Source organism: Natrix helvetica (assembly GCF_964273705.1).
Source record: "Natrix helvetica genome assembly, chromosome: 13".
Lineage (NCBI taxonomy): Eukaryota > Metazoa > Chordata > Lepidosauria > Squamata > Natricidae > Natrix > Natrix helvetica.
Genome location: NC_138557.1, coordinates 286,234 through 308,927, shown reverse-complemented (window position 1 = coordinate 308,927; position 22,694 = coordinate 286,234). Strand labels below are relative to the sequence as shown.

At 56.4% G+C, this 22,694-nt stretch overlaps 4 protein-coding genes across 10 annotated transcripts in view; 2 read left to right on the top strand and 2 right to left on the bottom strand.

Annotated features, from left to right (window-relative positions):
- Window positions 1-117: 117 nt before the first annotated feature.
- Window positions 118-5,889, top strand: CDIP1 (cell death inducing p53 target 1). 4 transcript variants are annotated; one of them, XM_081965448.1, is made up of 5 exons: window positions 118-177; window positions 1,914-1,999; window positions 2,080-2,214; window positions 2,725-2,989; window positions 3,227-5,889. In XM_081965448.1, the coding sequence occupies exons 2-5, from the start codon at window positions 1,915-1,917 to the stop codon at window positions 3,336-3,338; spliced, it is 597 nt and encodes a 198-aa protein (XP_081821574.1). In that variant the 5' UTR covers window positions 118-177; window position 1,914; the 3' UTR covers window positions 3,339-5,889. The 4 variants fall into 4 exon arrangements, with proteins under 4 accessions (XP_081821574.1, XP_081821572.1, XP_081821573.1 ...); XM_081965446.1 differs by lacking the exon at window positions 118-177 and adding an exon at window positions 196-386; XM_081965447.1 differs by lacking the exon at window positions 118-177 and adding an exon at window positions 507-1,746.
- A 261-nt stretch (window positions 5,890-6,150) lies between these two features.
- Window positions 6,151-9,234, bottom strand: HMOX2 (heme oxygenase 2). Of its 2 annotated transcripts, XM_081965444.1 has the most exons (6): window positions 9,139-9,234; window positions 8,755-8,911; window positions 8,265-8,382; window positions 7,362-7,853; window positions 6,771-6,891; window positions 6,151-6,700 (listed from the first exon to the last, which is right to left on the bottom strand). In XM_081965444.1, exons 2-6 carry the CDS (start codon window positions 8,865-8,867, stop codon window positions 6,573-6,575), a joined length of 972 nt encoding a protein of 323 aa, XP_081821570.1. In that variant the 5' UTR covers window positions 8,868-8,911; window positions 9,139-9,234; the 3' UTR covers window positions 6,151-6,572. The 2 variants fall into 2 exon arrangements, with proteins under 2 accessions (XP_081821570.1, XP_081821569.1); XM_081965443.1 differs by lacking the exon at window positions 9,139-9,234 and having other exon boundaries at window positions 8,755-9,039.
- Window positions 9,235-9,912: 678 nt separating this feature from the next.
- On the bottom strand, window positions 9,913-17,001 carry DNAJA3 (DnaJ heat shock protein family (Hsp40) member A3). Of its 2 annotated transcripts, XM_081965441.1 has the most exons (12): window positions 16,008-17,001; window positions 15,645-15,778; window positions 14,708-14,791; window positions 14,419-14,625; window positions 13,438-13,590; window positions 13,014-13,161; window positions 12,725-12,789; window positions 12,501-12,629; window positions 11,983-12,098; window positions 11,695-11,792; window positions 10,661-10,779; window positions 9,913-10,164 (listed from the first exon to the last, which is right to left on the bottom strand). In XM_081965441.1, exons 1-11 carry the CDS (start codon window positions 16,183-16,185, stop codon window positions 10,676-10,678), a joined length of 1,416 nt encoding a protein of 471 aa, XP_081821567.1. In that variant the 5' UTR covers window positions 16,186-17,001; the 3' UTR covers window positions 9,913-10,164; window positions 10,661-10,675. The 2 variants fall into 2 exon arrangements, with proteins under 2 accessions (XP_081821567.1, XP_081821568.1); XM_081965442.1 differs by lacking the exon at window positions 10,661-10,779 and having other exon boundaries at window positions 9,918-10,164; window positions 16,008-16,992.
- Window positions 17,002-17,438: 437 nt separating this feature from the next.
- LOC309398869 (mitochondrial import inner membrane translocase subunit TIM16-like) overlaps window positions 17,439-22,694 on the top strand; it is a 28,508-nt gene continuing 23,252 nt past the window's right edge. For both annotated transcript variants that reach the window (XM_081966126.1, XM_081966124.1), the window contains exons 1-6: window positions 17,439-17,549; window positions 18,855-18,948; window positions 19,267-19,341; window positions 20,881-20,951; window positions 21,155-21,338; window positions 22,518-22,594. In XM_081966126.1, coding sequence (XP_081822252.1) covers window positions 17,490-17,549; window positions 18,855-18,948; window positions 19,267-19,341; window positions 20,881-20,951; window positions 21,155-21,338; window positions 22,518-22,594 — 561 coding nt within the window. In that variant the 5' untranslated portion in view covers window positions 17,439-17,489. The remainder of the gene's footprint in view (window positions 17,550-18,854; window positions 18,949-19,266; window positions 19,342-20,880; window positions 20,952-21,154; window positions 21,339-22,517; window positions 22,595-22,694) is intronic.

The following is a 22,694-nucleotide window of genomic DNA, read 5'->3' as shown; positions in this document are numbered from 1 at the left end:
ATCAGCCGCGCCAGCCCCGTGGCCTTCAGACAACCTCGCCGACACGTCTCTCAGCCCTGGGGGAGGAGCCCTCCCGGCGCGCGGGGGCCCTTTCCCGCATCTGGATTGGTCCCATCCGCCCCGAGGCCCCGCCCCCTCTGCCGGCCTCCGCAGCGGCTCCCTCCTCCCGCTCCGCAGGTGAGGTGGGGGGCTGCGGGGGGGAGGAGGGGGGGCAGAGCCTTCTGTGCTCTTGGCGCGCGGCCTGCCGGGGCTTGTGGTCTCTCGGACTACCCTTCCCGGCACCCCCCGCGAGTTTCTCCGCCAGCCCCGTCGGTCGAGGCCCCGCTCTCGCCGCCCGCGCCGCGCCTTCTGCTCCGGAGCCGCCGGCCTCGCAGACGCCGCCGCAGGTGCCGCCCGGTCGCCCTCCGAAGGGAGCCGCGGCCGCTGGGTCCGTGGGGGGCGTGGGGGCGGCTGCGGGGCTGGGAAGGCCCTGGGCGGGCAGAGGGAGGGAGGGACGGGGGAGAGGAGCGGCCTCCCCGCCGTCTGCAGAGGGGCGAAGCGGAGTGTTGTGCCCGGGCTCCCAGGGCCCACCGCGGGTTGCTGGGCGGGCTGCGGCGGAGCTGGGCGAGGGAGGCCGCCGTCGGTCGCCGGTTGGCTCCTTCCCTCCCCCCGGGCCCGCCGCAGCCGCCCTTGTGCGGGGCCCCCGGGCCTTTCGATGCCCGGGAGGGGGCGGGCCGTGCCAGCCTTCTGCCGGTGGGAAAGAGGGCCAGGCCGCATGCCAGCTACCCTGCCGGGATGCTCGCTCTTCGTCCCCGGGGCTCCCCGAGCGATCGGGGCGCGTGCCCAGGCCTGCGGGTGTGGAGGCCGGTCCTTTCCCCCGAGGGGCGCCTGCTGCCCGGATTTTGCTCTCCAAGGGGCCACTGAGTCTATTGCGCAGAAGGAGCACCTGGGCTGTCAGTCCTCCTGCGGTCGGGAGGGTTTGTTGTGACTTTTGAGCTGCTCTTGTTTTGGCTGGAGAGGAATATTTCGTTTTGGTGTAACCGGCCTTTCTTTTGGCTGATTGACTTCTTTGCGCTTAGCTTGCTGGGATCTTGGGAGCCCCGTGGTGCTTAACGCAGGGGGCAGGAGTGTCCCTTGGAGGCCAGGGGGTCTGTGCCCACTCAGGGGTGTGAGCTGCTGTCTAAAGAGATTTTCCCCAAGGCACCTGACTGACTGCCTCCCTTTTCCTTTCTGTGCACCAGTCCTGTATGTCCCCGTTCCCATCCAGGAAGGGCTCTTTTCTGGGCACAAAGCCTGCCACCTTTGACCAGGTGTCCTAAAGTGAGCCCACAGTTGTGCCCCCACCTGCAGTCTGACAGGATTCTCCTGTGTCCCCCCAAAGGGTCAGTCTCAAAATGGGCCCATCCCTTTGGGGCTGGAAATGCATTTGTGGTCTTGGCTGATGCCAACCCCCCCACAAGTCAAGGAGGTGGCTGGCGACTGACTCCCCCTGCAGGGACTGTGTGCCCAGAGGGATGAATTCGCATAATGGCCAGCAGCCTCTCTGTGGTGCTCAGCTGCTAGCAGAGATGCCCAGGAAGGGGAGGCCTTTGGGGAAGATGGGGCATCCCTTTCCTTCTGGTGAGCTAAGCCAAGCACCGCCCCCCGACTGGTCCTCGGTCTTCATCTCTCTCTCTCCCATTTAGGGCAAAGGCCTTCAGGCCAGGGCAGCAGATGGGCAGGAGGGAAGCCCTAATTTGTCCTCTTCCCTGAAGTCACCAGCAGGAGGTTGGGCCATTTGTGGGGGTCTTTCTGTTTGCATGAGATTGCATGAGAAACCCCCTCCCCATTCCCCCTCTCATTCCCCTGGCTGAGATCTCAGCTCTTTTTCTCACACCTTTCCTAGCCTGCTTGCCTCCCACCTCAGTCTCTCTGCCTCCTTTTCTTTCTTTCAGCATGTCCAGCGACCCTCCTCCACCCTACCCTGGGGGGCCATCAGCCCCCCTCCTGGAAGAGAAGGATGGGTTTCCCTTCCCCACAGGTGAGGCTCTGTTTGTGACCCATTACCCACCTGGCCATCATTCTCTCCATGTGACACCCGCTTCTTCCAAATCTTCTCAGGTTGGAGTCCTCCATCCACGGGACAGCCCCCTTCCGATGTTGGTCCCCCACCCTATGAAGCAATACCTCCCCCCCAGCTGGGCTTCATCCCCTCCCCTGTGCCAGCAGAGAGCTCGATGTCCTACTCCCCCCCTGGTGAGTGGCGTGGGAGATGGGGAGTGCTTCGTTTCAACACTCCCCCGGGTTTGTGCCAGCCTAAAAGGTGCTGAGGGTTACTAGTGGCTGGAGTGGCACACAAGCCAAGCGTGGCAGGAGAGAATGTCCTGTTGTCACAATATCAAGGCAGCATATAAATCTCCATCATAGTTAAAGTAAACCTTCCAAGCTGCAGAGAAGAGAAATAAGGCCAGGGACTGCTCTGGGTGGAATAGCAGGTGGCTCTCTACTTCACCCTCTGTTCTGTGTTGCCATCAAGTGGCCTTTCTTCACAAGGCCACGAAACCCAGTGCAGCAGCCGGCCAGACCGTGGTGCCCTGAACAGTTGCTCTGCTTTGGAAGCTCTGAGTGCAGCCAGGAAGGAGGAATTGGGACAGGCTGATCTATGCTTTCCCAGTCCTGTCCTGTTAGTATGGCAGTGGCCGGGCAAGGAGTCCCCCTGGGAGCTCTCTGGGCCTTAAACAGGTCCCTTCTTCCCTGCCTTTGTAGGCGGCTACTATGTGCCTCCAGGGCCCCACGCCCCCACGGACTACTATCTTCCCCCTGGTCCCTATGCCCCTGCCGGAGGGCAAACGGCAGCTGTGCTAGTGCCATTGGGCACCGCAACCACTGTGACGGTCCTGCAGGGCGAGATATTCCAGGCTGCCCCTGTCCCAACCGTGTGTCCGCACTGCCAGCAGGCCATCACCACCAAGATCAGTCATGAAGTCGGCCTCATGAACTTCCTCCTGGGCTTCTTCTGCTGCTTTATCGGGTAAGGGCGGTGACGGCGGCTGGGAAATCTGACTTTGGAGCAGGCTGGGGGGGTGGGAGTGGGGACGGGTAGAAGGGGCAGCATGCCAGTCCCTGCAAACCATTCCTTTGGGGCAGACCGTCTTGCGGGCTGCCGGTGGAGGGAGGGAGCATCCAGGGCTGTGTTTCCCTGCCCCCCCTGGCGAGTGGATGCAAAGAAGCCCCTCCTGCCCCTCACCATTTCTCCTCTCCTTTGCAGGTGCAGCCTGGGCTGCTGCCTCATCCCCTGCCTGCTTGATGAATTTAAGGATGTGACCCACACCTGCCCCAACTGCAAGGCCTACATCTACACCTACAAGCACATGTGCTAGCAGGGCCTACTCGGCTGGAGAGCTCTGCCTCTGCCTCCTGCTTTGCCTTTCCCCTCTGCTTTCGTGCTTCTCTGCTCTCCTTCTCCCTTCGCCCAGAGAGGCTCAGGGGGCTGTACTGCCCCCCCCCAAGGCTGTGGGGGATCTGCTGGGCTGGCTCCTGGGGGGAGGGGGCAATGTGAAGGGGAAGCTGAGCCAGCCGGGTGGCTCTCCTCCCCCAAGGCAAGGAGCTGCTGGTGCTTGGCTGGGAGAATGAGGGCCTCACCTGCAGTGACGCCTTGGCACTGATCTGAGAAGGAGCAGTCCGTAGGTGTCTTGGCTTTTTTTTACATTTTATTTTCTTAATTAAAGAGCTTAAATATAATAGCAAACGCACGAACACATTAAAGTCAGAAAAAGATAGCATGGAAGTGCAAAGAAAGGAAAAGATAAATAGGAAAAAGGAAAGAAAGAAAAATAGGTAAAGTAGCTTCCCGTTTTTATCACAAGTAAAAGCAAATTTCATATCGCCTCCTACAAAGTTACAAATATTTTTTTCTTCCCATCCCTTCCATACATAAAACCATGAACCATCAGTTTTTCAGTCCTGGTTTTAGCAAAAGATCCATAAAGTCCATAAACCAGAGGTTTATAAAAACGTGTCTTGATTTAACCTTGATCAAGCAAAGCAACCATATATTCCTTTCTTTTACTTCTAACAGTCTTGATCTTAAATTCATTCGGATGCAGCAGCATTTTTCTGTGGGTGCTTTGAGGCTTTAACAGGCCCAGTAGAAAGCCATTGTCTAAGTTATTGTCTTGGCTTTCGTTTTGTATTTACCCTTTGATTTGCTAAGCCTTAACCTATTATTTATCCACTAAAAAGTCCTTATCAGGGTCCTTTTCTTGGCTGGTCATCCACGCTTGTTCCTCTCAATTTTATTTCCAGTTTGAGTCCCTTGTCTATTTTGTAATCCATACCTTTTTCTACCCAATATTTCTGATTCCATTACTTCTGCATCAAGTAAAATCTGTTGCACGTCTGTCATTCCTTCATCTTCTAGAGTGTCTATCCAGATAAAGGGAGATTGCTACTGATACTGTTAATACTGATTTCTGGCCCTATTCTTCAGAGATCTTTAATTTAAATGTTAATGGTATAATTTTGTAAATCCTAAAGACAAGCTGGAGTTTTTGTTTTTTTGGGAGCTGGATTTTAGTCCCATATATAATTTAATCACAGGGTCTCTTATCTATGTTATGACATGGTAGCCAAAATAATTCTGGTTCTTACAAAAAGCTATTTATATTATATAGTTAATTTTATGGTAGAACGTTAAATATTCCAATTTCTGGAGTCTTAATTTGTTTATAACTATTTCAAACTCTTGTTTGGCTTTTTGCCTTTCATTTTGATTTTTTTTAAAGTTTTGAAACTTACAATTTTTCTTTTGTTCACGATAAACATTTATTCAGTGTGTCACATTTCAAACTTGTCCCTCTGAAGACTGTCAGCATTAAGATGTTTAAATGAGCAATTTCCAAAAGTGCTTAGAAAGGATTTTAATGAACTTCGTGTCCTTTAAAAAGCGTCGCCCAATCTTTGTCTCCTGGAACTGATATCCGTAATAGGCCACTCCCACAGTCCCCTCACAAGGAGCAACTATCCGGAGCTCACGTGGGCAATCCCTCATCCTATCTTTAACTCTGGAGTAGTTCCGAAGAGCCAGTCTACTCTCCTCTCCTGTCTGCCTCTGCTCTCTACGGAGACATATTTGGCTTGCCAAGCCCTCTCCCTGTGCTTTGTAGAGTCTTGCTTGCAGGAGCTGTGCCTGACAGAATGAAGCAGCGGCAGAGTTGCTCAGAGACCTCATTCAGGAGAAAGAAGAGGCCCAGCCAAAGTGTAGGGCACCCCACATAAGCAGCGAGAGCTGGCTTCCCATCATCCCTTGTTTTGTCTCAGACATCTCTCTCAACTTGGGTGGGCAATGGCACCGTCCGTCTTAGCTGGACCTGGATCCTGTTTGCCCATTGGAGGTGTGCAGGAGGCCCAGAGCCAGCCCCCCCCCCCCCCGCAAATATTCCTCTGCTCCAAGCCATCCCTGAGCCGAGAAAATGTGCCTGTCCCAGGTTCCCTTTGTGATTGCTTGTTGTTTCAGGTACTAAACTTAATAACTACTTTATGGAAATGTGAAAACCACGTAGAGGCACACACACACACACCATTTTGCACTAGTTTTGCTAAAAAGCCCTTGTCTGACCCCAAGGAACGGGGGGGGGGGGGGGGGCACAGGAGCTCCTGAAGTTTGTGATGGGATAGCAGGTGGCTGATCCGACTCCTTGGCTCAATTTTTCAGAGCCTGAGCTACCTTGCCTCAAGCACCTGTGCCCGTGTGTGGTATTGCCCAGGCACCTGTTCGTCCAAAGTCTGCCCATGGAGGCTGCAGAGCACAGGTGGGCCTGGCCTGGATTTGAGGGCTCACTGAAGCACTTGGAATCAGCAGGGAATTCTCATCCCGTTCTGTCAAAGCTCTTCCATGTTTGTAATCAAATAAAAAGACTGACCCTCAGCGAATGTGTGTGCTTTGTGTCTGGGGCATAATCCAGAGCCTGGCTGTTGGGGGGCAGAGTGGCCCCCAGAAAGGAAGAAGGGTTTATGCAGGGGGCAAGAGAGGACCGGAAGTTAACCTGGAGCTCCTTTTGACCCTCTTACCGGTATTTCCAGAGGGCTGGGCAGTCCGCTTACATGCCCTCACATGCCGTGAAGACATGCATGAGGCAGAGAAGCTGGACTGTCACAGCCTGAAAGCGCCGTCCCCAAATCACGCAAACTGCAGAAACCAAAGATCAGTTTTATTATGTCAGAGGCATCGCCATAGTCTATAAGTTACATGAAGGTTAAGCCATTACCACTTTCCATATGTACAAACTGGGAGCCCTCCTGCAACTAAATGGGAACGAAGTGCATTCTGCATCCAGGTGAGAGGACTGCCTGCCTGTCCCCCCCACCTCCCGGCCGCCCGTCCTCCATGCAGCGAGGAAGAGAAAAGCGCTAACTATCCAGGCCCCCTCTCTCCCCAAGCCAACAGCTCAGGGTTTCTCATGAGTTCTGCTCCTAATTGTTTGGACACACAGGCATTTGTACACTGGATTTGGGTTTAATGTTTCCTCAATTAAATCCGGCATGAAAAATCCACTTATGTCAATGGAGAAAAGGAGGACTTTCTTCAAGGGCCAGTGGGCAGCCGGTGCCCAGCCTCACATCACGTACCAGGCTGCAATGCCAGCAGTGACCGCAACGCAGGCTGCCAAGACCAGCTGGACGGTGGGCTGCTTCAGGGCAGCCAGGGCGAGGTGGCAGGGGCAGGCAGAGTCCTTGGAGCCGGCTGAGGAGGAAGAGGACCATTAGAGGCTAGAGGAAGCCAGAGGAGGAAGAAGGGAAAGAGAGGGACCTACCGAGTTTCGGGGAATAGTACGGGCACTTGCGCATGTCTCCCTTCCCATCATGCACTGGGAGGCCGCCATCTTGGGCTTCTTCTGGTAATAAAGCCCCGATCTTGTCCAGCTCCTCAAAGACCTGCAGACAAAGTCCAAGGTTGCCCTGAGCTGCAACAACCGTCGCCAGGAGTGCTTAGCTGATCTAGGCCCAGCCCTTGTGGGCGTTTCTGGGCTCTAGCCAGGCAGCAAATCAGCCACCCCATAGCAGTAACCGCCTCTGAGAGCAATGGGCCCCAGGACCAGGCTCTGGAGCAGAAGGCTGGCTTTGCTGCCAGAGGATGCCAGGCCTGTCCCTCAGGGTGTCCAAGCAGGAGGCCGGCAGCAATTGGAGGTCTCCTGGCTTAAGCCTGACAGGCCAGAAAAGACTCCCATAATTTGGGCCACAGAGAAAACTGAACTTGGCACCACTGGCTGTTTCGGGACTCCTGTGAGCTGAGGGAGAAGGCAACGGGCAAGCAGCCCCGTAGGGTCACCTGGCCTTGGGACAAGAGCCCCCATCCAGCCCCAGAAGGATGGATTCAGGGTGGGGTGGCTTTAGCAGCCTCACACCTGCATGTTGAATTCAAAGGCCCTGTTGGCCTCCTTGACGATCCTCTCCTTGGTCTCCTGGGACACATCTAGGGCATTGAGCCGGGCTCGGTAGAACTGCTTGAACTGCTGGGGGTTGGAAATGTTTTCAAACATGTAGAAGTTGATCCCTTCTCCACTGCTTGGCAACTTCAGGGCACGCTGAGCCACCCTCTTCAGCACCTGGCCCCCAGAAAGGTCCCCCATGTAGCGGGTGTAGGCATGGGCCGCCAACAGCTCTGGCTCCTGTTGCCCAACATGATGGATGCGATCCACGTAGTGCTGGGTGGCTTCTGAGCACTGGATCTTCTCCTCCCAGCTTTCCCCGTACAAATACTCCAGGTCTCTCGCTAAGGCTTCCTTCCGGTGCAGCTCCAAGGGGAAATACAGAGGGGTGAAGCTGGGCTGGTCCTTGTTGCGCTCCATCTCCTCCTCCAGCGCAGAGTATGTGAAGTAAAGGGCTGCTGTGCCCAGCTGCAAGGGAACAAAGGAGCTATGAGAGGCCAGGGGATACCAGTCTACCCTGTTGTCCAAGCTGCTGGACTGCTGTGCCCGAGGCCACCTTGCTCCCTGAGGCCAATGTGTCAAAAACAGCAACGACCCTTCGCTTTAGTGAAAGAAACAGCCCCCAGTTGGACCCATCCGGGACCAAAGGAGGTTTCATTTTCAATGCTTTGTAAGCCAGAAAAAGAAGATACAAATCCATTCAAGGAGCCCAGAGAGATCTTCTGAGATGGAGGGTGACTCCAGAGAAGCCAAGCCTCTTCTGCCACAGATGCGGCTCTTCCACTCCAGAGCAGGGCATACATTCGAATGGGCTGAATTGGTCTCCTCTTCTGACACCCCCCCCCTTGAGACCCAGGACGTGGATGAAGCTGGACATACCTTGAAGAGCTCCCTCTTGATGCGTCCCTTCAGGAAATCTTTGACAAACTGGGTGTTCTCAGCCCGGTCGTGGGCCTCCTTGGTCCCTTCCTTCAGCAGCTCGGAGAGGTCTGTGGGACTGTGGAGAGACAGGGGTCTGTCCCGGGGAGAGTAGCAGGGCCCTGCAAGCTCAAATCATCTGCAGGCAGCATGGCAGCCCTCGACTCTGGGGGGCACCGAGGAGAGCAGGCTTTGCACCACAAAGAATCTCGTCTCCCACCTTTTGCACCCCAGGCCTTGCCAGGCAAGCGCACTCCTCATAGGAGGGCATGGGCTGAGTCAGACTGGCAGGGGCAGTCCCAGAGGGGGCCAATCTCTCTCTGCCCCGGATGAAGCGGGCCTCCCCTGCATCAGCCAGAGCCCCCCCCCCCCCCCCCTCACAAGGCTGCCTCCTGTGATGAACCGCTCCAGCCTCCCCCCCCACGCCCCTCTGAGAAGTAGGAGACCCTACCTGGTGGTCTTCGCCTCCTCCTCTTCCTCCTCCTCCTCCTCTTCCTCCTCCTCCTCCTCCTCGTAAGAATGGCTCTCGGGCTCGTTCATCATCTCGGTAGCCTCGGTCGCCATGGCGCCTCACCTGCTGAGCTGCAGTCCCGGTTCAGCTCCGACTCCTGCTCGGAGAGAGCCCGCCGCCATTTAGCCTCCCGGGGGTCCCGCTGAGGTGGAGCGTCGCAGTGCCCGAGCGGGGCCAGCGCAGCAGCCTCGGCGGGAAGCGCCTTGGCCGAGCAACGGGCCCGCCACGAAGGGAGGCCGCCTCGGGGCGCCCGCCGGGGAAGGCGCCGCTCCGCCTTGGCCGAGGGGCCGCGCGGGGGGGAGGGGGAAGAGGGCCGCCGCTCACCTGCCAGCCGCCGCCGCCGCCGCCGCTCCTCCTCTCCTCCTCCTCCCCCCGCCGCGGCTCTTCCGGTCACCCCGCGGCCGCCCGGCAGGCTCCGCCCCCCTCTGTCACGCGGACAAAGCTCGCTGAATATGCATGAGGCGCCTCCGGAGGCCTCACAGCGCCCCCTGCAGGGCGGGGCTCAGCCGCTCCCGTCCGCCCTGCCGTCCCTCGGCCGAGCGCTGAGCCCTGCGGGGCGTCGGCGGAGCGAGAGGGCGCCCTGGGCGGTTGCAGGGCTGCGTCTCCCCCCACCCCAATCAGAAAGCCACTTCCCTCCAAGGGATCGACCTCCGAAGGGCAGAGGCGGGCAGATCCCTCCGGGGGTCCTTCTAGGACAGTGCAGGATTTCCACGGAATCCGCCCGAGCAGCTGCCGGGAGAGCGAAGAGCTCTGGGGCTGCTGGGGAGGATGGGCCGGTAGGCCTTCCTAGGCTCCCCTGGAGATTGGCCGCTGCTCCTGCCTTCTTCTCAGCAGCCTGATTCATGTTCCTGCAGGCTGGGCTTCCCCTCCTGCTTCTCGGGCCGGGGATGAAGGCCAAGGCAGCGGAATCCGAGCGATTCCTTCCATTGCCCTGATCTCCAAGAGGCTCCTTCCGTCCCATCCAGGGCTGCACCTCTCCCTTCCGGAGCAAAGCCCCGGGGCCAAATGGCTGAAGGCGGGTGAGGCCGGGGGATTTGTTCAAAGCTCAAGACAGGACTCCTCCGTACACAGCACAAGGTACGCTTTATTTTTGCTCTCCGGGACCCCCACCCACCCAGCAATCTGCTCTGTTCAGGGAGAAACAAGTCCAGGAAGGCCAAGACCCTTTCACAAACCCCCCCACCCCCGCCTTTTCGGTTGAAAACGCTGCAATCTAACATCCAGAGGAGAGGCCTCCTTCCTTCAATAGAGCCATTGGGCAGTGGACCTTCAACGTGTCTCTCTCTTCAGTTCCATCACGGCTTCCAGACTGCTCCTGCCCCATCATCTAGTTTCCGGTGGAACGTTTACCTGCAGCCAAAAGGAAGAGGGAAGTCTGTGACTTTTACAAAGACTGTGGGCAGATCTAGTTAACCGTTCTCTCAATAGCCCCCAAAGTCACTTTTAAGGCTCGGATTTGCTGCAATGTTTTGGGGAGGCTCATAGATGCAAGAATTGAGGAATGTTTAACTAAATACAAGCTCTTCTGCAACGATACCAGGAGAGTTTAGTATAATACCAAGGGATGGAAACTACAGCTACTAATGCCCACTCCTCTGGTCCTTGTATTTGTTTTTCTGTTCAGCTGCTGCCCTACGAGTGCTGGGAGCATGATGAAGCAGCTTGGGGGTGCAAGAAAAGACCCAGAGGCAACAGGGTGTCTGTCCAGTCACCGGCAAGGAATGTGTCTGCTCCGGAGAGATTTTCCTACAGCTTCATCCTCCCTCCCTCCCTCCCTCCCTCCCCTGTTTCTGCAAACAGCGAACCCAGAGACCTGTGCATGGAAAGATCACAAGAGGCTTCCTACCTCTGGTGCAGTTAATCAGAAGCTAAACATTTTCTTAAGTTTAGCTAGGAATCCCTCTGTGCCGTCCCCTGCCTCAGGCCTCTCTTCGCCTGCCCCTGTGCTAGTCGTGCCCCTGCCACCTAGACACAAATAGCAGAGAGCTTGGTCAATACACATTGTGAGAAGGATCCCTATCCCGCCTCAGGCCATTTCCCAGCCTTGGGGGGCAGGGGGGGGAGTTGAAGCTGAGAAGATGCCTCACTTCCTCAGGCCATATTTGCCCAGGACACGAGGAATGTTCAAATGACAACTCCTGTCGTGCTATACATGGTTGCTGACACTTCCTGCACACAACCACAATTTTGACTGCCTCATTACGGTTTTATTTCTATAGCTTATCCTTTAGCTGCGCTATTATTTTACCGATTGCGAAACTATGATCTCAACAAAGGTACACATTCTAACACATGTCAATGTCATAGAGAAACATCTGTATATGACAGCAGAGCACCTCCCCTCTCCCTGGTGGATTTGCTAAACTGCTCTGAATGTCTTGGTGAGCATAAAACTCAGGCCCTGAATCCGTGGAAAGACAAGAGTGCTCATGAAATGGAAATCAACCAATTGCATTTTGTGAGTCACTGTGGGGCAGGCAAAGCACTACAGGGAGGCCAAAAACTGCTCTCAATTGGGGAATTTGTTCCCACTACTAAACCATCAGCCAGCCATGCTGCCAACTTGTGCACTGCACTAATTCCAGGGGTCAGTAAAGTTCAATGCATTGTGGAAGCCCAGAAAATTGAGCAAAGCACAGATGAACTAATGGTGGGTACCCCTATTAGGCAAACACAAGTAACAGTAACCTTTACCTGCCTAAGGACAAATGGTCACATCATCTGAGTAGAAGGCTGTGCCTTCCAGAATTTTGTAATTCCACCATAGTCAACATCATTCAAAGCCACAGTTTACACCACCAGAGCCAGCAGTTCAACTATAATCAAAGACGACTTGCTAGCCCAAAGTATAGCCAAGATCTGACAGCTCCACAGCCTCACCAGTGGCTGTGCTGGCAATGCCATTCACAGTCCCTTCTACATCGGCTTCATCTTCTGCATAGCTCAACATCAAGGCTCGCTGGCGATCAGTCAGCCTCCTGCAAAGAGGGGGGGGGGGGCAGAGAGAGAGAGAGAGAGAGAGAATGCATTAAGACAGGTCAATGGAGGGCACATGGAGGTCTTGCAAAAGCGACAGACTGAGGCTTCTCCCTGCCTCAAAGGCCCCCTTTTATGCCACCCATTACCTCGTCTACCATCTCCCCCAAAATGCCCAGTCTTCTCACTCACTTGGGAACTTTGACCTTGATATGAATGTAATGGTCTCCATAACCGTAGCTGTTCACTCTGGGAATTCCCTTCCCACTCATCCGAATCCTCTGGTCAGCCTGGACGCCAGGGGGGATCTATGAAAGCACAGAAAAAAGATTAAAGCTTTTCAGATGTTTGCCCCTCAATGCTCCTGAACTCTTACTCTCTCTCATAAATGTGAGAATCAGCCACCGTTACCAAAGCACTTGTGGGAGTGAACGTTCCAAGATTTAGCACCCTGGACTGTACATAGAACATCACAGAAAATGTCAATTTTCTCTTGAAGCAAAATGAGGGCAGGCAACTGAAAATACAATGGAGCAGCAAATGACCACAGCTGCTGCAGAACAGAAGCACCAATCTGATCCTTTCCATGCAAAACACAGACAGAGCCACAGGAAAGAAACACAGCTTTCCGTGCAAAAGGGTAACATCCTCTTCATATTTTGGGGGTCTCGAGCCATTTCCTTGTTCTGCACTTGTGGCAAGGGACGTACCATAACGTTGATTGTCTCATACAGGCCAGGCGACCTTGCTGTCCCTCCAAGAACAGCTTGTGCTATGGAGATGAAGAGGTCGGAGTGGATATCAGCACTGTCTCTTCGGAACACGGGGCTTTTCTGAACCTGGAAGCAGGGACAGTTCAATGACTCAGCACGTGCAGGCAGCCAACCAGTTTTAAGCATGGCATGACATGGCAAAGCTGCAGGTCAGTACGCACCCTGAAGGTAATGAAAATTTCTTTCTTTCCGACAGGCATCCGAACGGTCTGCCCATCCTCCACACCTAAAGCCAAACAAAGGCACTCAGGGTTACCTTTCACCCAGCATTTCATTGTTTCTTCCCCTCTCATAGAAACTCTGATTTGGAGGCTGAAGACATTAGGATCGTGTTCTTAATGTTTGGAGCTGCCCAGCTCTGATTTCTGCAAGGACCGATTTTCTTCCCTGCTGTTTCACTTCAGAAGAGCAGCCGTTGTTCTGCCCTAGGAGCACTCAGTACATACATACCTGCTGGGACCGGGACCATCACTGTCTTCTTCTGCTTGGTTTGGCCAGAGCCACGACAAATCACACATGGGTTAGTTACAACTGAGCCACGCCCACCGCACCGCCGACACGTTGAACGCATGACGAACGGGCCTGTGTTGATCGTCTCCTGTCCAAAAGAAGACACAAGGATAGGTGAGATGCCAGGAAATTTCATTCTGTGTTGTAATGGCTTCTCCAACACCACCTCAGAAAACAAGGGGTTGCAGCAAAGTCTCCAAGCAGGGAGTGAAAGGGCTGGGGGCAGGGGGGGGGGATTGGACCCCAGTCAGCACATCATTATCAGGGCCCATATCTGTCTGAAGCAAGGAATCGGCTTTCTGAAGCACCAAGGTGCCCAGTCATTCCCTGCACCAAAGCTTGCTGACACCTTCCCTGCCCTTACTGTGCCAGTCCCGTTGCAGTAGGAGCAATGCACTACTCTGGTGCCTGGTTCATGCCCTCTGCCATCACAGCGCTGGCAGTTATCATTGATGTGCACCATGATCTCCTTGTTGACGCCCTTTGCTGCCTGGCTGAATGTCAGATCCATGACGTACTACAGAAGAGAAAAAAATTCAGTGTTTGGAGCTCATAGTTCCAAGCCAACATTTTGCATATCATGTAGAACAAAAGAAAGAATACAAATCTGTCTAGATTGAGAAAAAGTACTCTGGCACCTTTCAGAAAATTAATTATAGGTATGAACAGGGAGAGGGCCATTTTGGTGCAATGATTAAGGCACTCCTGTTGCAGTCCTGCCTTAGGCACAGAAACAGCAGGTGACTTTCAGACAGCCATTCTCTCTCAGCCCTAGGAAGGCGGCAAAGAAAATCTTGCCAAGAAAACTGCAGGGACTAGTCTAGGCAATCACCAGAAGTCAAATCTTTTGCTTTGTACCAAAGCAAACCAACTAACCAACCAAAAAAGACCAACACAATACAAATCAAATTTGCTAACCATAATAAATCAAAAATCACATTTGTAACCTACTTCTTTACACTATTTTCTCTTGAAAACCCGTCTTTGTTAACATATTTCTTCATTATTGTTTCCCTCTTAAAATCTAAATATCAAAAAGAACAACTACTGAATTTGAATAAAAATAATGTTGTCTACCATGAATGTGGGTAAAAATAATGTTGTCTACCATGAATGTGGGTAAAATCATTGTAATTGTTAAATGCACCTTTGATTCCCTTCGGATAGCAAAACCTCAATTTGAGTGATCATTGAGGAGTGAATTTATCTGTTAATTGTGAATATCTGGTAGTTCCTAAAGGTTTGTCATTTGCATAGGATTTCTTATGCAGATATTAAAACAGGAGGAGTGAAAGGCCCAAGGAACCTTTACACACCAGCGGTCTGGGCTGCAATTCATCTTTACCTCCTGGGGCTGGTCAAAGACGGTGCTGAAGTCTCCAAAGGGGGATTGTGAGAACTCCCCAAAGATCTTCCTGAACAGCTCCTCGGGGTCAATGGTTGGGCCAGTGTGTCTGTATTGCTGCCCGGAACCTGCCGAGCCAGAGCCAAAGCCAAAGTCCGCTGTACCGTAAGCATCATACTGCTTCCGCTTTACTTCATCTCCCAAGACCTACCAATGACACAAGAGCTCAGTCATCTGGGGGATCCAGTTCCCAAGCCGTGAAGTGTAAAAGGGAGAGTAAGCATGCTACCTCGTAGGCCTCAGCCAATTGTGAAAACTTCTCCTTTGCTTTAGGGTCATCCTTATTGGTGTCAGGATGATACTTCTTGGCAAGCTAAGCAAAGAAACAAAAACACAAAAGTAAAAATTGTGGACAAGAGATTGTCATTCCTGTCTGTGTGTGTTGGGAATTCATCAATGAATTTTAAATCAGCTATATTGAACTGTTAAAATAATTTTTATCTTCTGGGGTATTTTTGCATACATAGTATTTTAGATAAGAAAAAAGTTATTTCATTTCTACCACAGATCATAATCATATACACTGAGCACCGCACATTTGTAGTGCAGTTCAGAATCCTTAGAAGTAATGGCTTTGAAAAAGCCAAATTAAACAAAAGAGGGTTTAAAGCAACAGGGTAAATCTCAGTGCTCTTCATCAGCAATATAGCCAAAGAATACAACAGCAGCCTTGCTGGATCAGATACAGTTCTTCCTATTCCAGCAATTTGCCCACAAGTAGCCAGTGAAGTGCTCTGGGGATTATGCCCATGTGCAAGGTCAGCCCCTCCTTTCCTTTGGTTCCGCAGCAAACACTTAGAAATCAGCCTGGGAATGTCAGAATAATCCAATATTACAGAATAGATTCCCCAAGCGCTAGTCTTATAACAAAATCTCAGCCACAATGGGAGGTTGCCGTTTATTTTACCACTTCTTTGCTTCTGAGTACATGGAATGAACAGAAATATAAAGGAAACCAGCTTTTAAGCAATTACTAGCCCCAAATGATGGAGGCAGGGTTGAGAAGGCGGCAGGACACAACGCCAGCCCTAAAGCTGGAGAGGAATAAGATTCCCATGCAGGCTGGTTAGGAGAGGGCTCTACTGGCCAGTGCTATTTGCCCCCTTATGGTCAGACACTCGCCCCCCCCCCCCCCCCATCCCATCCCTTCTGAGAAGCGGCCGTGCCTGGTAATAGGCCTTCTTGATCTCCTTCTGGCTGGCGCTGCGAGGCACTCCCAGAATCTGGTAATAATCCTCTTTGCTGCTGGAAGAGCTGGTGTGGAAGGAGGCCGCCCAGACGAGAGGAAGCGGTCGGATTCCTGCGCAAAGCGGAGCAGAGGGCAGTCAAGGCGGCTGCCGGCGCCGAAGGAGATCGGATCCCCCCGCCGGGTGCGTTTCTCCGGCTCTGCGGGCAAAAGGCTCGCGCGCGGCCAAGGCCGAGCCCCCCGGAGGCCTTTCTGGAGGGCCCGGCGTCGCCCTGCCGTGCCGGCAAGAGGAGCTCCTCCTCGGAGGCGCGCTTGTCACTCCCGGGGCTCCCTGGCCTCTTACCGGAGCTGTTTCCGATCCGCGGCGCCAGGGCCGCGCGAGAGGCGACGGGGGCCACGCTCCGCCAACGGGCAACAGCCAACACCAGCGCCAGGCGTCGCGTCTCCCCGCCGCCCGCCCGGCAGCTCCCGGCAGCGGTTGCCGCCTCCACCAGCCAGCGTGAGACGCACCCGGCCGCCATCTTGCGTTGCTCGGCCACAGTGCGCCTGCGCTCCTCAGCCTGATAAGCCGGGAGTCCGAGTGCGCAAGCGCGCAGTACCGTGGTAGGAGAGGGCGCAGCCGACCTTTCTCGGAGGTCAATCCCGCCGACGCGAAGCTGTGGCTTCTCCTGGGTCCTAGTAACCCTCCTGTTCTCGGTCTAGGCGCAGGGACGGGTTTGGAGGCTGGAGGATGCGTGTCCGGAGCGACCGTCTGGAGGTGGCTGCGCTCTGGACTCCGGCTCTGCGCCCCTGCCTGCCCACCCCCCTCTACCCACGGGGCTCCCGCGAAGCGGACCTGGGCACTAGCCCAGGGGGCCGGGAGCCCAGAGCGAGATCATTGGTCGGCGTCCTTCAGAGGTGCGGGGAAAGGCGCTTCGGGCGCAGCCCCCGGAAAGGACTGGCCAGAGGGAAGCAGAGCAGACCAGGCGCGGTCCCCTTCTTAAGCCCGGTGGGAGAGCCGCCGCTTCAAGCGAAGGGCGGGCATGGCCGAAGCAGCGACCGCGCAGCTGCTCTCCTCCCCGGGATAGGTGGGAGCTGCTTCTCGCCTTTCGCCACGAGCCTGCCTGCCGGAGCGAGGAGAATCCCGCTTTGCGAGCTCGGTGCTAATAGTGGAAGGGAGTTATATGGTTGGGACGGGGCCCCATTGAAGGAGCCGGAGGGCCGGCTGAGGACGGAGCGTCCGGGGGGTGGGCAGGAGGCGCCCGCGAGGGAGGGTTTTTGGGTGGCCCCTGCTGGGCTTCAAGCCGCCTTTCGGACAGACGCCCGGCTATCGGTCTCCCCGGGGCCGAAGGGCCGCTGAAATCGCTGACGGAGAGCCAGTTAGAGTCCCAGAAGCCTGTCTGGAGAGAAAGCCGAATAAACGTGGGAGAACGGCTGGGGAAGCCGTCGGAGGGAGCGGGACGCGGCGTGGAAGGAGCGGCCGATGCGAGGCTCCTCAGGCGGCCTTGAAGTCTGGCTGGCACTGCGCTTGTCCGGTTCGCAGCTGCCGGGAGGAGCGCTCAGCGCGGCCCCGCAAGAAGACTCTTGCAGCCGTGGCGGCTGGACACGGCCGGTCCCCTCGGGCTTTCAGCGGGAGGCTCGGTCGCCGGCGCCCGCCCAGTTGCTCCCCAAGAAAGCGCTACTCCTGCCCGGTTGATCGGCCGTGGCTTTCGGCAGCGCGGCGTTGCTGAGCCTGTGGCGGGCGGCCCCTCCCCTCGGAGGATTGTGGGGCCCGCGTGGGCGCGCCCTGGGCGGGGCCTCTGTGGAACCAGACCCGAGGCTGGACGACGGCGGCGGCGGCGGCGGCATGAGCCTGTTCAGGGTGTCCAAGTTCCGGCACGCCGAGGCCAAAGTGGCCCGCAAGGAGGTGGGTGGGCGGGCGTGGTCGTCAGTCGTGCTTACCGCCGGGTCGTCTCCCCGGTGAACCACCGCCCCCACCTGCCGGGATGGGCGGCGTCTCGATGGACGCGGCGGTTCCCTCCTCGCCGCCTCCCCACGGTGGGCTCCCTGGGGAGGAAGCGAGCGCTTCATCCCTCGGTCTCTCTCAGCGATCCCACCGAAGAGCCGTGTTCGCGTGGGCGCCTCCCGAGACACGGTCAGGCCTTGCCCAGGGGAGCAGAGGCCGGGGCCGTCCTTCCGGGTACTTCTTGGCCGCGGGGCAGCTCCGACGAGCCGAAGGGAAGTTGCCGGGACTGCATCCAGGGAAGAGCCCCTCGCTGCGAAGAGGCCGGCTGGGCTGGGGCCGCTCGGCAGGTGCCTTGCCGCCTTCGCTGCAGCCAGAAAGCGGAGCTGCCGGAGTTCGGAGACCAAGCAGCAGCGGGGGATGCGCCGAGCATCTCACGTGGCGAAGCCGGAGCCCTGGCTAGGGAGGGCGGGTTGGCCCTGCTCTCGGCGCCGGAAAAAGCTTCGGAGAGCCTCTTTAAGCGGAGCCGCCTTGGCCGCTGAAGCTTCCGGCTGCAGCAGAGGAAGCGCCAGAAGGGCTGTTTCTGCAAGGCTCCCGTTCTCCGCTTTGGCGCCAGTTTTGTTCTCGGGGCTTCCGTTTCCCCGCAGGGGGGCCGCCTGGGACAGCGAACACCCAGCTTCCGCGCGCCTCTGCCAGGCCGGCGCTCTGTTCTATAGACGCTCCCGCGTGTGGTAGCCTGGTCCGGGTGGCGGTCAAGCGCAGGATCTCCTGGGAGTTGCTGGACTGGCCATTTTCCCGGCCATGGCAGCGGGTGGAGCCGGTCTCCGTCTCCCTGGGAAGTTGCTTCAGAAACCGCTGAGGGCGGGGGGGAGGGTGGGGGCTGAACTGGGCAGCCTTTGCAGTGAAATAAAGTCTGGGCCTGGGATGGGGGGGGGGGGCAGAGGAAGAATGGGGGAGCCCCAGGTTGGCCTAAGAGGCCCATTGGCAGAGCTCCAGCCGCAGGGAGGACTCAGAAGTTGACCCTTTGGCAAGGAGGCTTTTCTGGTTCCCTCTCTCTGGACAGTTTGGCCACCCAGTCGGAAGCTCCTTCCTGTCCTTGGCTGTGCCCCGCTCACTCTGCTGCTTCAGCCCCCCCAGAGAGAAAGCTGCCCTTCTCTCAGGGCCAGACGCCCCCCCTGCCTTCTGGCTCTTGAGCCACTTGTGGGAGAATGTGGGTCTGTGGAGGCCTTTCCTCCCCTCCCCCAGCTTGCTCCCCTCTGTGCCCAACAGGCCTGGATTGGAGATTTCCAGAGCAGCTGCCCCTCAGGGAACCCCCACATCAAGGCCAATGCCTACTGGATGGCATTCAACACAGATCTGACAGGTAAGAGAAGCCCAGCCCAGTCTCCTTTTTGCACTTGCCCTTTGACCTGGTAAGGAGTTTGCAGAAACCCTCTGTGTATGGCCCAGGCAAAGGGTCCCTGCTGAAGAGGGGAAGGCTCCCCTCCGTCTGGCCCCAGTTTTCTTTCCCTTCTGCTCTTCCCTCCAGCAGGGAGCCTGGCTTATCTTCTGCTCCCCAAAACCGACTCCTAAGGATAGCTGTCCAGCCTCAGGGCAGCTCTGTGCAGGGAGAGATTGCCTTCTGCCCGGGAGGTGAGCTGCTTAGGGGGCTGTCTTCATGAGGTCTCTCTGCTTTTGCCAGGCGTGCTGGGTGCCGTGCCCCTGGAGAGCCCAAAGGGGATAAAGAGAGTTATCTCTCATCTGCACTGCCATTCAGGTGAGCTGGGGAAGCTGCAGCGGCAGTCTTTTGGCGAAGCGGGCAGGTCTCCCACGCAGAGAACTGGAAGGTGTACTGCTCCAGTGAGAAAACAACTACCAGTGAATAGAGGAAGAGAGAGCCAGGCTACCTGCTTTCAGTTCTGCTGGCCAGTTGCTTAAGGGAAGCGGTTGCTGTTGCAATAGCTCTCTTACACAGTTGCCGAAAAGAAGGGTGTCATATGACTCCGACACCCCTCTCCTCCCAGCCTTGCCCTACTCTTGACAGACTCTGAGCCAGGGCCAATCCAGCCCCTGCCGCCCCCCGGGTTGCTTGTGTGTGAGGGTAGGAGTTTCACACACAGCCTGAAGTGTAGGCATCATAGAAGCAGAAGCCAGCCTGCCCAGGACTTTCTGAGTCATCCACGGGGTGGGGAGGGGTGGGGAGTGTCCTTCGGCTACATGCCCATCCAGAGGGCGTGTCAGGGGCATTGCACCTCCTCCAATGGGCCCAGGACTGTCGGCTGCCAGCTCAGCACCTACACATTGGAAGCCCTAATCTAGACAGAGGCTGCAGTCCGAAGCTGCCCTGCCTGCCTGTCTCAGAGGATGAGACCCCTGGTCTCGGAAGCCTCACTGAACCCGCGCACAGTGGGAAGCTGCTGCTTTCCTTTCTGGGGGAGGCACTTTGCACTGGTGGCTCTGCAAGCCAAAATCTCTTGTCAACTGCAGCTCGGGGGGGAGGGGGGGGAAGCAGGAGGAGCACCGGGGTTGCTGTGCTCACTCCCACCCCCTTGGAACTGAGAAAATGATGCATTGGGCCCAAGCCTCAAAGGCTTCGTTACTTTGGCACACAGACCCACGTGTGAAAGCAAAGGGCCAGGGGCTAAATCCTCCCACACATAGGAAATCTGAGCAGGAAGGGGAGATGCTGGGTTGTGAGTGCCCAGATGGGCAGGGGTCTTGGCTGGGCCTTCTCGACTGCAATTGTCAGAGACTCAAGAAATGGAAAATGGCAAAGAGAACCAAATAATAGCAGGATCAGACCTTCCTTTGCCCTCCTCCCCCAGGCAAAGGCAGTTTCATCCTGCTGGGTGGAACAGAGTGGGTGATTTGGTGTCAGACTGAATGGTCATGGGGGGGGGCACTGGCTGGGAAAAGCTGTGCCCCTTTGCTTGGGGTGAATAAATAGCCCTTGGGAGGTTCCCCTCTTTAAGCCCAGCCGGCTCTGCGCTGCAGTGGAAAACCTGCTGTCAGATGTGATGGCACCACATCTGGCATCTCTGTAGAAGCCAAAGGCCCCCTCGGTCCAGGCCCCAGCACAGAAGCCCCAGCCAGGAACCAAGGGCAGCCTTTGTGATGACCCTTTGGCTGCAGAAGGGAGAAGAGACAAGAGTGACTGCCGCCCTCCAGTTCAAATCTCCCTTCCAATCCTCCCTCTCCCCTCCCATCCTGGGAGGCAATTCCCCTGGGGGAGAAGCAATGCTGGGACTGCAGTGGGTGCCCACAGCCGTGGCTGCCTGCTTCTCTTGCACTGCCCTTCCCTCTCCTCTCCTCCCAGGTGTAGTGACAGACTTTGACTTCTCTCCCTTTGACCAGCAGCTGCTGGCCACCGGATCAGCAGATGAAGTTGTAAGTGCAGCATCTGTTGCCTCGCTCCCCCCACAAGGTTCCTCTCCCTGCAAGGGCGGTTCCTGGGGGAACTGGGACGGGTGCAGAGGGGAAGAGGGATATGGCACCAAAGTGCCTTAACTGAGAGCTTTCCCCCTCACCCTCAGCGCTGCCTGCCCTCCCCTGAGTCTTGAGAGCAGATGCTGAGCTTCTCTTTCCTGCAGGTGAAGGTGTGGCGCCTCCTTGAATCTGGCCAAGACCTCTCCTCTTCCCCCCATGTGACGCTGGGGCCAGAGGGGAGCCGGGTGGAAGTGCTCCTCTTTCACCCCACGGCGGATGGTGTCCTGGCCAGTGCGGCCAGGACGGCAGTGAAGATTTGGGATGTGGAGCAGCAGCAGGTCCTTATTGGTATGGTACTGGTGGGCGCTTTTGGATTGCCCTCTGCGTGGGCTGGGAGATGCCAGGGATCCTGGGTGGGAGCAGTTGGCCCCGTCAAAAGCGGAGCAGCCACTACCCAGGCCAGCCCCTTCTGCCCTCTGCTTTCATCGTGCTGCCCAATTCCCTGCCAGTCTGGAGCTGTTCCCTTTGCCCATCCCAAGCAAGCCCCAAGAGCTACTCCCGCATGCCTGGCCAGGTTTCCCCAGGGCTATGGTCCTTCCAGAGGACCTGACCAATTTCTCCGGAAGCACCGCTGAGGGGGCTGCATTTTTGGACTCCCTTCCTGGAACAGACCGGCCTCTTGAGCCGCTGCCACATGGGTAGATGCTGAGGGAAGGTGGTCAGAAAGCGGGGGGCAGGCGAGCCTCTGGTCAGGAAGAGTGGCTGTGGCAGTCACAAGAAGAGGAGAAGCCAGGCAGGCGCGAGAACCACAGAGAGCCCGTTGCCAAGCAACCTTGACGGCTCTGTGGCAGCTTTCTGCCCAGGTGCTGCCACTCCGATTTCAGAAGGCGGGAGGAGATGGGGGCATTTTCTGTGCCGAGGACAGGAAGGGCTTTGTTGCCGAGGATTGAGGTCTTACTAGGAGCAGCAGTAGGCTGGGGGGGGGGCAATTTTGGAATTGCTCAGGCTGCGGCCTTGCAGAGAAGGTGCAAGGAGCTGATCACTGCTCACCACATGTGCACCCTTGCCCCAGTTTAGGGGTCCCTGCAGCAGCTCCTGCCCCAAAGATGGGAGCCAGCATTGCCGGTCAACTCCAACCCGATGTTGAAGCGGGAAGGAGGCAGGAAAGCTCCAAGTCAGAGGAAAACAGAGAAGGAGCTGAGCAGGACTTCAGCTGCTCAGTTGTCTCCATGCAGTGCGGGGGGGGGGGGGGGGGGGCTTTGGCATCTTGCTCAAGCCCTGGCACTTGTCAGTAACTCAAGATGAATAATTGTGGCTTGGAGAGATCCGGGCTGGAGGCAAGGCCCCTCCCTGGAAAGCAGCATCAGCCCCCCCCCCCCCCCCCCAATCTCAAGCCAGGGAGGCTGCTTCTCTGTCACGTGAGGCAGCTCTCCTGGCCCGAGTTGGGGAGCCCTCCTCACTAATCTGGGTGGTCCAAGCAGGGTCCTGGAGGACACAACACTAGATCCCTTTCATTCTTCTCTCCAGAGCTGGAGCCTCACCTGAACTGGGTGCAGAGTTTGGCCTGGAAGCCGGATGGGTCGCTCCTGGCCACTTCTTGCCAGGTGAGTGCGGTAGGGAAGCAGGCGCCAAAACAAGGAGCTGGTTCTTGAGTATAGGTGGACACCAGGGGGCGCTGTGCTCCATGTCATGGGGTTGGCGCCC

Excerpts from the sequence above, each read along its gene's own strand:
- CDIP1 (XM_081965445.1), top strand. The coding sequence starts at position 1,789 with ATGAGAAACCCCCTCCCCATTCCCCCTCTCATTCCCCTGGCTGAGATC. Across the intron at positions 2,000-2,079 it reads TGGGTTTCCCTTCCCCACAG|GTTGGAGTCCTCCATCCACG; the intron begins GTGAGGCTCTGT and ends AAATCTTCTCAG. Across the intron at positions 2,215-2,724 it reads GATGTCCTACTCCCCCCCTG|GCGGCTACTATGTGCCTCCA; the intron begins GTGAGTGGCGTG and ends CTGCCTTTGTAG.
- HMOX2 (XM_081965444.1), bottom strand. The coding sequence starts at position 8,867 with ATGGCGACCGAGGCTACCGAGATGATGAACGAGCCCGAGAGCCATTCT. Across the intron at positions 6,892-7,361 it reads CCTTTGAATTCAACATGCAG|GTCTTTGAGGAGCTGGACAA; the intron begins GTGTGAGGCTGC and ends CTTTGTCTGCAG. Across the intron at positions 6,701-6,770 it reads GTACTATTCCCCGAAACTCG|CCGGCTCCAAGGACTCTGCC; the intron begins GTAGGTCCCTCT and ends CTTCCTCCTCAG.
- DNAJA3 (XM_081965441.1), bottom strand. The coding sequence starts at position 16,185 with ATGGCGGCCGGGTGCGTCTCACGCTGGCTGGTGGAGGCGGCAACCGCT. Across the intron at positions 13,591-14,418 it reads TCTTTGACCAGCCCCAGGAG|TACGTCATGGATCTGACATT; the intron begins GTAAAGATGAAT and ends TCTCTTCTGTAG. Across the intron at positions 11,793-11,982 it reads ATCAAGGTCAAAGTTCCCAA|GAGGCTGACTGATCGCCAGC; the intron begins GTGAGTGAGAAG and ends CCCTCTTTGCAG.